The sequence below is a fragment of the Falco biarmicus genome, chromosome 15, assembly GCF_023638135.1.
Source record: "Falco biarmicus isolate bFalBia1 chromosome 15, bFalBia1.pri, whole genome shotgun sequence".
Classification (NCBI taxonomy): domain Eukaryota; kingdom Metazoa; phylum Chordata; class Aves; order Falconiformes; family Falconidae; genus Falco; species Falco biarmicus.
The window spans coordinates 7,934,367-7,946,706 of NC_079302.1; the positions used below are offsets into that span (position 1 = coordinate 7,934,367).

The window sequence follows — 12,340 nt, forward strand, 5'->3', positions numbered from 1 at the left end:
ATTCAGAAAACAAAATATCACCAAATACAGTTCTATTGAAAGAGAACAGACAGATGAACTTTAAGAAACCAACACTACTATTTTGCATTATGCTATTCTGTTGGAATTCTCTTGGACTACCATGCTATTGAAACAAAAAAAAAAAAAAAAAAGAGTGCGCTTTAATGTGAAGTATTGAAGGGGAAAGGAAGATATTTTTCTCTCCCAATCCTTTACTGTAAATCATTAGTATCATCCAGGCAAGAGAAAAAATCTTAAATACAAAGACTGTTTCTTGAAGAAACTTGTGGTTACAAAAATTAGCAATATTATATAAGCATCACCTATGTGGAAATACTTATTTGTAAATAAGCACTGTTTATTTTGTACTAATAAATAATTATCTCTAGACTACTGATGTGTAAATATTAATACTATTAAGTGTTCTTCCATATCACCTAGGAGCACTTGAAATATTTTCAGAGCTTGGGAAATAAAGCTAAAACACTCATCACAATTTTTATCAGGAAAGAAATAAAATTCCAAGAATCTGATCCTACAGTTTATTATTTAAGCGTATAGAACTGTATCAATAGATTATCTCCTGGAAGTCAGCAGTCACAGCAAGCTCTGACAAAAGTACCTTGCCACCTTTACTAAGTAGTAAATGATTACCGGAGGAATGAATTAAGAACACTGAATGACAAAAAAAAAAAAAAAAAAAAAAAAAAAGAGGGGGCAAAGTTAGTAGTCAAAGAGAAACAAGGGAAGACACAGTACTGAAGAGCTTGTATCTGCATGATAAAATGGAAGAAAAATACAGACTGCCTGGCAGCAGTGCTGTGGGCCTGATGGACTGGGAAAGAAAAGGAGGGAAGCATTCTTGGTTTTGAAAAGTGTAAGGATGTTCCTCTGCAATCTGTCATAGTATAAAAAGTATGAGCAAAATAGTAACTTTCCCTAACCTTCCCCCCCACCACCACCAACATAACTTGCGGCTGTTTCATCTTGTCCTGTCACTTGTTATCCTTCCTGACCTTCTTGTAGATGGGTGTCACACTGGCTAACCTCCAGTCAACTGGGACCTCCCCAGTTTGCCAGAACTGTAGATAAATGATGGAGAGAGGCTTGGTGAGCTCCTCCGCCAGCTCCCTCAGTGCCCTCGGGTGGATCCCATCCAGCCCCACAGACTGGTGCGTGTCTCAGTGGAGCAGCAGGTCACCGACCGTTTCCTCCTGGACGGTGGGGACTTCATTCTGCTCCTCCGCATCCCTGTCTTCCAGCTCAGAGGGCTCAGTACCCAGAGGGAAGCTGGCCTTGCTATTAAAGACCGAGGCAAAGAAAGCAAGGGGTACCTCAGCATTTTCCTCATCCTTTGTGGCAATGTTCCCTGCCGCATCCAATAAAGGATGCGGATTATCCTTGGCCCTCCTTTTATTTCTAATGTATTTGTAAAAACATTTGTTGTTATCTTTCAAACACTCAACCCTACTGTCACCATCCTTCAGCTCTAGGCAGTCGAAACGCTCCCTGACATACAGAGCTACCCCACTGCCTCTCCTTCCTTGCCCACCCCTTCTGAAAAGTTTGTAGCCATCCAACATTCTCCTTCAGTTACACACTTTGGTTCTGGAAACGTCCTGTCCTATTAACTATGATACATGCCTCAGTGGGTCTTTCCAACATTTTCGCCATTACAAAGCATCTGCATGTAACAGACAACAGCATGTGAGTCCTTGCAGTCCAGTGCAGTTGTACGAAATGAAAAGTATCACTGATACACCAGTAACTGAACAGGATATTACAAAATAAGACAAATCCCTTTTTCCTTAGATTCTTGCATGGCAATGTCATATCTACTTAACTGCTTGTACTGCACAAAAGACTTCACATCTTGAAAAACATAGCTTAGTGCTGGACACTACAAACGTTCACTTACCCATTCCAGGAGGATGCGCTGTACAGCTTCATTGCCTCTTGACGTATTTCTGCAGGCCAGAATAACATATGCCCCATGCAGTGCAAGAGACTTGGCAGTTTCAAAACCTATGATAAAACATTTTTTCCTAGTCAGAAGTAGGTCTTGGTAACAAAACAGAGCTATAAAATTACCTGAAAAGGTGAGCCATGCACTTAAGTACACCGGCACTACCTGCACTCTGACCACCTGTTTGACAGTCACCTGGATGTTTAAGAGCACATATGAAAAAAGGCAGACACCTCAATTTGAGCAGGCCTTTGGGACAACAGTTGTATATATTTTGTGCAATACAGACTTGGGATCTTCCAAAATCAGACTCAATTTATCTGCCTTTGTGCCTTCAGCTGTTAGCAGAGCAGGATTACACATACTCCTTACTTGCCCGACAGTGAAGAATGAATTACGGCAAGATGGCAGAACTATCATGCCTAGCAACATCACACTGAAAGCGGTAAGAGTATTCTAAGATTGAGCTCTGGGCTCTTTAGATGCACAGTTAACCTCCGATTCATTAATCTGAGGACCACCTGTGGCAGAGGGATCATCCAATGGGATGTGTGAGGGGTAAGAACCAAAAATCACATGGAGATAACTGCTCCTTGTTCCAATCTGAACATCAGCCTATCTGTGGACCACAAAACCAAGGACCAGAGAAGTATCCAAGTGTTAAACCATTCCCAGGAGGGGTTATCAAGCTGATACTTAGAAAATGAGATTTTATCTAAGGAGATCTGTAATCTACATGTGTATTTTATTATCCACACACTTTAAAATCTTTGCTAAAATTTTCTTTAAATTACCCATGTAAAATTAACTCAGGTTTTGTCCCATCTTCAACTGATCTATGGAGAACAGTTTTTCACAATTCTTCTCATTACAAATAATCAGTCAAATACCATGCAGCTTCAATACGTTGGTTACAGAATCATGAGGCTAAACAGGTCACTGGATGTACCAGATGACAGAGAAAAAAAAATAATCCCTGAAAAATTCCCTTTCACATAACTCATTGACATGACTTCATCTGTGAGCACATTCTTTCTAAATCTGAAAGAAGCAGACAGACAGTTCATACTTCACTGCAATTAAAAGTGCAGCATGAATCTATACCCCCAGGTATTTTGTTGTTTGTTTTCTTTCATCCATAGAAGTTTCACAGTGAATTCCTAAATGACTGTACACAACCTTTTTTTTTTGCAATAACGTTAATACATTTTTTTCTATTTCTGAATCTGGACACTTCATTTCTCCTTTCTAAACGGAGACTTCAGATTTCAGATTAATTTCAGTTTGTTAATTTGGGACTGTATTGCAATTTAATGAGATCAGTTCAAATTATAAAACTGTCCACAAAGAGCTGCAACTCTTTCCACCTTAAGATCATTTGCAAGCTTTGGAAGCATACTCTGTTTCACTGTTTAATTCATTAATGAAAAGCTGCATAAAGTTGGTCCAAGGTAAACTTCATTTAATTAAAAAAAAATCTGTGAGAATTTACAGCAGGAGGTGATGAGTTCCTGGGAATACAGAATGCCCATAAACCACAGAGAACTGAGCCAGAAACTGGTTTCTATCAGGGGTGACCTACTACGCATTTGTGATGTAAGCAACGGTATCACTGGGGCCCATCTCCATGGAGAACTATAACAACGACAGAAATTTCCATCTAGCTGAAAGAGGCATAGCATAGCTTAATGAATTCCAATTAGACAAGCTTAAACTAGAAAATGAAGAATCAAAATGAAATGCCCAGCAATTTGAGCATGTGAGGAAGTTAGAGAAGTATATGGTTTAGCTTTGTGACATTTAAAGCATGTTCATTTTCTTTTTAAAAATTGTTTACCAAAAAGCCTATTAAAATGGGCTGTCTCACTTCCAAAACACCCCGGAGCAACAAATTTCAGTTACAGTACAGGACATAACTTACATTATGGAAACAACAGACACCAAGATGAATTTATACCATTTTCTGCAATTACATACTTACGGTATTTAAGTCCAAGCAATTTTCTTGTATCTTTTTTAAAGCTATTCATTGTACCAAGCAACTTTAATTACCTGGGTAATTCATTGCATGCACATGAATTCAGCTACAGTATATGCAAAGATTTCCCATTCTAATTCCACTTTAAGCATCTTTAACTAGAATTTTTCATGTAACTAATGTAAGACTTATACCAGAATACTATTAGCTAGCTGTATGCTGCTTGTTTTGCACAAAAAAAACCCAAAACCACCAACCACTTATTTGGACCAGCTTACCATATTATTAAAAACTAGCTGGAATGCCAGGAAGTAAGAACAGTTTTTCCACTGTTATACACAGATCTAGAGCTGACTGCCAGTTCAATTAACTAAGCATGATGATGTTTTGCTAACTCTACCCCATGTCACCCTGCAAAATAATAAATTCCACGCCATTCTTTGTTATAGCTAGTAACTGATTCCCATTATAAACTAAACCGAGAAAGATGAAAATATAACCAAGTAAGTTACATGCTGCAAATTTAGTTAATTTTAATACCACCTTGATTTTTCCCTGCAAACTTCAAGATCAGTGTTAGAACACTTCTCTTTAGGATGTATGTACTCGCTCTTTTCTGGGCTACCAAAGGACGCTTCTTCACCCTTAGGCAGACACGTTCTGGATCCTTCAATGAAACCTATGTGCAGAAAAAAACCCCCTTGTTTTAGAGGATTTTTAAGCAGCAGTCCATCCTTCCAGTCAAAATACTGTCACAGGTCAAGTGCTAATGTGTCTCCCGATCAGACATATTCTGAACTACTAACTCATTCACGAACACTCGCACTATATTTAGGACAGCTAGATTTGTGCAAAAGGAGAAAAACAAATCCAGGTATCCCAATCCACAACGTTCCAATTCTGGTTACAGGTAGAGATTGTATATAAACTATTACTACTTATCTTTTTATCACTGAGTGTGGAGCATAATTCATAAGACATCTTTTCAGAGCATCTACCAGATGGAATATAGCAAGAAGAAATAGTAACAAAATACCTTTTTCAGAGCTCACTGGGATTTAAATATAATCTACCCACCAACTCGCTGACTCTTCGAGACCAACATTTTTATATATGTCCTTAAAATAATTCTTCACAGACCTGAAAATCTTCATTAAGCAGTACAATTAAGTATCTTTGCAGTTTAAGAAAGAATTATGCAGGAGCTTAGAAGAACGCAACTTTTAACTGAAACACCTGAAATAGGAGTTCAGAAGCACCTCAGTATTCAAGTCCTTTTACAGCTTTACCTCTCTGATTCTTCTATGAAAACGAATGTTTCTTTCCTCCCCCAGTGTCACATACCTTAAAAAGGGAAGGAAGATCTTCTAGCAGGATGAAAAACTTTTTAAACAGATTAACTGTGTTAAACTGAGTTTGCTAACAACGTAAATTTTAAAACTTCAGCCTAACACAGGGATTGGGTATTTAAAGTACAAAACTATTTACACTCTGTAAAGAAAAAGCTTACCTATCTAAAAAACTACATTGAATTCAACTACACGTGGAATGTGTTTTCATACACCAAAGTAAAGCACAAACATCATAAACACCCAAATAATAGTAAAGCCTTTAAAAAAATAATCACCACAGTAGGGCTAAACAGAAAGAGAACTCTTAAATAACAATGTTAAGGATGTGCATAACTAAGGAACCAGAGCTCTTATTAAATCTACCCACACAAGAACAACTCTGTGGCCTTCAAAAGAACCAAAGATGTCTTTAAAATTGCACTTAATCCGAGACCGCAGCCACCAGTGTGCTCTCTTACACAGACACAGCGCTCTCGCAATGAGGGAACATTAACAGCAACGATACCAGGTTCTTTTCCAGCAAACAACTCTTAGCCTCCAATGGTGAATCTTCCCTGTACCATAGTGCCAGGGTATTGCAGCTGCAGAGCTATTTAGTCCAGGTAAACCAGACAACACAGCCTGCTGCTGACAAGAACTACGGGCATTCACGTTCTGCCCACCCGCAGCAGCTGGCAAAGGGCATACACGGCTAAAGGAAACCGTGCCCAGCCTCAACGTATTACTGCTCCCTGCTTCAGTTCTCAAAGTAGGCAGCTCAAAAAAAGCCACAAGACTTGACTATCTTCTTACAGAAAATCACACGTTATATACTAGTATTTTTTTTTTAAAGAAGGAACAACTACATTAGAAAAACAGCATAGGCTAATATACTTGAGCATCAAGGACAGCAAATTACGAAGAATACGATAACATACTTCCATCAAAAGTGACAGAAAAACAGTATGTCTAAATAATATACACTTTGGAAAAACCATCATAGCGTATTTAAATAATCTATACTAAGTTGAGCAAGCATTCTATAAAATTAAAATAAATTTCAAGTGATTCTTCTGGAAATCTCAGGAGGCAAGAATCTTCTGAAACAGCCTACTCTTGCTGCTGTTGCTCTTAGCTCAATTAGTTCTAATTTGACACTGAGGTGAAAATCATGTTTCAGACATATATGAGGATCAGCATTATGGCACAGCTCTCTATATCAGCAGCTAACCTAAGAACCGGTAGAGAACTAACAAGAGAGCTACAAGCGCATAGGATCCACTGCAGACATTTAAAACCCTTCAGCCCTTTACTTACAGTGTGCTTTTCATAAAGACTCAAAAATTAGCACTCAATTTCATTCTGTGTCTTCTATGACTATTGTTCAATACTCTCACATCTACAGTCGACTACTATCACTGAATTTTGGGACAGATTTTCAGCTAACGATCTCAATTAACGAGCAGTTAGCATCGCTCAATTAATGCCAACTACATTGTGTCAACATACACCAGATGAGTATATGGCTCTGTCAAACAGTGCAACCTCCTCTATAAAACAAAGGGAATCACTGAGTGGAAGAGTAATTCAACAATTTATATAAATAACATAGACATCATACAGTCCATTTATCATTGGGGGATATTTTGTAAAAAAATTGCATCAGGCATTTACATGTTTTTAAACATTCCTTTATTTCAAGTATAACAAAGCTTGAATGCACAAGATGAAATTAAAAACATTTCAGACAATAGCAAGTTTTCTTCAGCTTCTCTACCTTCTCCCAAACCCTCCAGGATACCTTGGATCTGTCATTTACAACACACTCGAAACACAGTGACGCTATCTTTCTTTGCAACAGCTTAGTTCTCAATATAAAAGCCTACAGGGTTTGTTCATATTTAGTTTCTTCAAAAACATTTCTTCCTGTCTCTCCACTGATAGAACAGCTCTGGAAGCCCCAAGATTCTAAAATACCTTCTCATGTGCTTGAGTAACGATTTGAATAAAGCTAGCATGAGTCCAGCCTTCCCTGGGCTCTACGTCGCAGGCAGTTTGAATGCAAACTAAAAGGGACTCTAGAACAAAACATTCTCCCCTTCCACTCCAGTAAACATAGCGAGATCAAGTTAAGTGATCCATGTTCTGTGGAATTGGAAGTGAAAAGTATTAGCCTGCTTGTGTTACATATTTCTGGTCTTTCATATACTGATGGATTACTTATGGACTAGAACAGCAGAAACCAACTCTGATTTTATAAGCACAAACTTTTTCTGTCACTAAAAGTGTGTATTACTTTCACAGCTGCGTTCAGGTTTTTCTTTTTTGCCACTACATTGTTTTCAAACTTCCACGTTGCCTTCTGAATTGCAGCAAACGTCTACCGGGTTCTTATAAACAGCCAGATGCCCCATTTGCAGAGTGAAGCAAGTTAATTTTCGGAATAGATCTGGGGGGTTTTGGAAATATTTGCTTTTAATATAAAATGGGTAAGAGACTTATACAAAATCATTCTTTGATAAACTAGTAGCTGGAAGAACAGTTTCTTTCCCATATAGGGTATTACGATATTGCAAGCAAAAATCCAACTTCCAATGAATAGGAAGTTTTTTATTTGTACAATTTGGTTCTTCTCAGGAAGGATCAATAGTTTTATATAACCTTCATAAAGTAAAAGCAACGGCTTTTTAAATTAATTCTGCAATCTAGAAAATCTGAAACCTTAATTAAAACATTCTTGGCACTAAACATAAATGAAAAAATACTTTCTGGCCTCTTTCACTCAAGGGCAGCATAACCACTAGTTCAGGAGTTTGCATTTAAACACTGATAGTGTACAAAACATGCAAGTTAGAGAACTCCTTCCTCCAGACAGAAGTGATACAAAGATCGTAAAAAGAATGCTATTGGGGGGGGGCGGTTCGGTCATCTTACTCAGAGCTCCTTCCAGAAAAAAACAAACAACTTCTTAGACACCTCCTCTTGAACTAAGAGGCCAATACATAGCACTTCAATTTTACTTTAAGATCTTTGGAAGAAAAATATTCTCACATTTGGCCAGTGTGTTTCCGCACAACCAATCCAACAGCTTACCTAGAAAACGTACCGCATGCACAGAACCAGCAGAGTCTCCCCAAGCTTTAAGCCATCAAACAGAGCCCAGTACGTATGCATCTTTTTAAGCCCTTAACGTTCTGATAAGGCACAACAATTTTTATTCAACCACCAGAAGGTTCATCTGCAATATCCAATCATCAAAATTATACTCATACTATTTTTTTCTTTAATGCAGAAGTAATAAAAGTATCACAAAAATATTTTTCCAGGTAGATGATGTTACTTCCTTCAAACAACCTTTGTTTTGAAAATAAAACTACATTTTTCCTGGATCAAGGGTAAACTTCTATTTCAGCTAAAAAGGAAGAAAATGAGAATAACCAGAGAAAAACCCTGACACAAGACTTTTTTTTTTTTTTAAATGCAACATGTACTCTACATGAAATGCAACTCCAGTTTTGCTTCAGAGGAGAGTTGTGAAAAGGTTAAACACTCAAGAACTTGCAAAAAATCCTCTTTATCATCCAAAATAGACTCTCATCCCAACTGCTGCATCTCAGCAACAGATTAGGTGTGCTTTGTTTTTTTGGGACCCAAGAGAAGTACATATAAATGGAGAAGAGACTCGTCTCCTAGACATCACTAGATTTATTTCAACTTGGAACACCTAAACCCCAGTGACAGTGAATCAGATCATCTTATTTAACACCTCAGGGGAAAAAAAAAAAAAAAAAAAAAAAAAAAAAAAAAAAGAGTAAAGCAGATTCAAATGTGCTGAAGTGATGAAGAATTCAGAATAACATAAGCTTCTTTTCAGTTTGAAATACTGCAACAATGATGTGTCTGTGCAGGTGGTTTAAGGGTACAACAAGCAACAGATCTGTCACATGGAGTGATGGCAGCCATATGCAAAACACCACATCATTGACAAACTCAGTTTTCAGAGCCCAAAAAGCACCATGCATTCTGTATCAGGATCGGTTGGCCACAACCACTCTGCTCAATATAGGTATTTATGATAAAATCTTAAAAGACCCATTCAAGTTGCTCCAAATGCAAGTTTTCAAGGAAACAAAACACCAATGTATTTTTAGAAGACTAAATTTAAAATGAGCAATTTGCATTAAATACTAATGCACCTTTGTCTCTGTGTGTTTGCAGGCACATGGTAATGAGATACTGATATTTTTCATTGCAAAGTTTGATCTTATTTGAGATACATCCTGCCTCTCCCTTTGTGTGTAAATTGGACAGATGTGTTTTTCTTGGAGCCATGAACCACAGAAAATGCCAACCAAAATGAAAAACGATGACTAATACATTGGTTCTGTTTTCCATCTAACCAGCTTAAAAATACACACTCATTAGACATTACACTTCATCACAATATAATGTTCTGGGCAAGGCAAAGTTATTCTTAACAGTAAGTGCATTGCATTGTCACTGACAAAACTCAAAATACTTAGTTTCATCTGAAGGAAGCACAAATATGAAAAAAACATCCTTAAATTGATGTGACTATATAGATCTGTGACTCACTGTCCTTGTAAAAAATCAAAAATGCATCATTTGAGACAAAGAAAGCTAAATTAATAACAAGCAAACAAAAATATAGATCAGTGACTACATCAGGCACATACATTTAAAATACACAGCACCTAAGAGCCAGAAAGTTGCAGTCAGATCTAGTATCTACTCTAGTTGTACTATCCAAAGATGCCCACCAACTCATTTTAAAATGCAATGACACAAGATATGAACAAAGTTTTCAGCTCTGTTAAAACCCAATGCTGATAATTATCTCAGCTATCCAAAGGTATAGTCTAGCAGCAAATCAAACCCACATTTCCTACCCTTCATGTTGTAGAGGTGCTTGTAGAGGTACTATCCAACATAACTATTGCAATAAAAGCCAAGAGCTCCAGTCTGGAATGAACCCTATTGTGACATAGAGCATATTAAATATAGATCCAAGCTACTTATCGTGTTAGAGAATTGCAGAATCATAGGGAATGATTTGGGTTGGAAGGGACGTTAAAGATCATCCAGTTCCAGCCCCTGTGCCATGGGCAGGGATACCGTCTGCTAGACCAGGTTGCTCAGAGCCACATCCAACCTGGCCCTGAACACTTCCAAGGATGGTGCATGTCCCATGATAAGACCTTGGTTTAGTTGTGTAAAGGCAATTCCCACCAGCTATTAAATGCCTACCCCTAATACATAGAGATGGCTACCCTGAAAAGCTGTGGTTTTGAATTAAGTTAGATATTCTTTAAGAAGCTTAATTAAAACATAGGGGTAGACAGAACCAAAACTGGTATTTAATACTAAACTGTACATATCATCCCAATCAAGATTTGTTTTGATGGTTTTTTTTCAGTTGCTAGGTCATGTAAATACAAACAGGTTCTGTTAGGGGCCTGACTAGATGAACAGTGGCCAGGGATTAGGGTGAAGGGAAGAGAGGGGGAATCAGAGAAAAAAAATGAATTTTCTGTGAAATCCCAGTTTTCTTTCACACCTAGTCCTTGCATTAGATGTATATCAGCAAACAAAAATCCCAGTCAAAAAGGATTCAGACAAGCATCTTCCTTTTCAACTAATGGCAAAGCTCTGTACAAATAACACACACTTCTTTCAGAGGGGAAAAAAAAAAACCACCAAGTCTCAGCCTTCATGTTTCATCTAGCCTTTCTTCATCTATTAAATGATAGGGTCATGCTCCTACCAGATCCCAAGCATATTTCTGTGGATTTAAAAAAAAAAAAAAGTGTGGCATTTTAGAGTAGCATTTTACCAATACTAAAAACATTTGCATAGATTAACACAACTAGTTGTATCTTGGCATCACATCTGCCACTGAAGATTACTCTGTCTGAATTTTTTATTCTCAGTGTTTCTTCAACCATAGAGTAAATCCATGTTTTGTTTTGATTGTCTTTAAAAATGACAGTGTTGCTTCTTGCAAGCAAGTCAACCAGTTTCCTAACACAAATCAATTATTGTAGTTAAAAAAATATCAGAATTTAGCATTTGGCTTTATAAATCAATGTTTAAGGAAAATTTATGTGAGAATTTATTTTTCTGTTTGTATAAATTTTTCCTTTATAACATACAACATATCACTGGGGAAGACAGGAACCTGAATACGCAGCAACTCGGCACACAGTTTCACATTTTCTAAACAAAAATAAGCCTTCCACCTAAGAGTGCATCTATATGTATTACCACCAACTCCAGTCAAACAAAAAGAGTTACATACATCTTAAAAGAAGGCTGAGTGAGTAACTTTGTCTCAAAATGAGCAGAACTCATTTTAGTATGACTCATATTCCTAATTTTAGTAAAAAACCTAAATTACTCTATTTGGAATTACATATGTTTATATTCATAAGTGATAAAAAAATATTTTGTAAGACTGCAGTTGTGTTAATACACTATTTTTATTGCAAAATAAACACCTCTAAAATAAACATTTAACTGAAAATTAGAGTTGCAAAAAACCAGTAAATCTGCCCACAACATAGAGTCAACATCAAACCAGCATCTCAATGAAATCTAGATCAGATCCGAGTAGTCAAATTCAACATGACGTTTAGGGCACACTATTTCCCAGCAAGTAATCATTCCTGAATGTTTAGTCACTATGGGATAAGCGAACTTTTTTTTTTATTTAAATAAAGCCAGTCTATTTATAATAAACATTACTTGAATAGATTATTAAGGAAATAAATAACATTTGCGTGCATGCTACTGTGGCTTCGTCTCTATTTAATAGCAAAGCTGAGGCAAGCTAAAGTGAAGCAGCAGCAACAAAACTTACAATAGTCACACACACACACACACACACACCCAAAAAAAAAAAGAAAAGAATTTACCTAACATCAGTAAAAAGGATAACCATGAAAAGACTCTAGTTTCTACCTAATCTTCACATTCTGAAGGGTTTGTGTTCTGGAAAAGTACCAGCGTTAAGATCAAACATAACTGGATTTATAAAAAAATCTG

At 37.0% G+C, this 12,340-nt stretch overlaps 1 protein-coding gene across 1 annotated transcript in view; it reads right to left on the minus strand.

Moving 5' to 3' along the window:
- The window catches only part of WWOX (WW domain containing oxidoreductase), a 531,112-nt gene that overhangs the window by 498,859 nt on the left and 19,913 nt on the right, over positions 1–12,340 (minus strand). Inside the window, exon 5 of the mRNA XM_056360980.1 lies at positions 1,919–2,025. Coding sequence (XP_056216955.1) covers positions 1,919–2,025 — 107 coding nt within the window. The remainder of the gene's footprint in view (positions 1–1,918; positions 2,026–12,340) is intronic.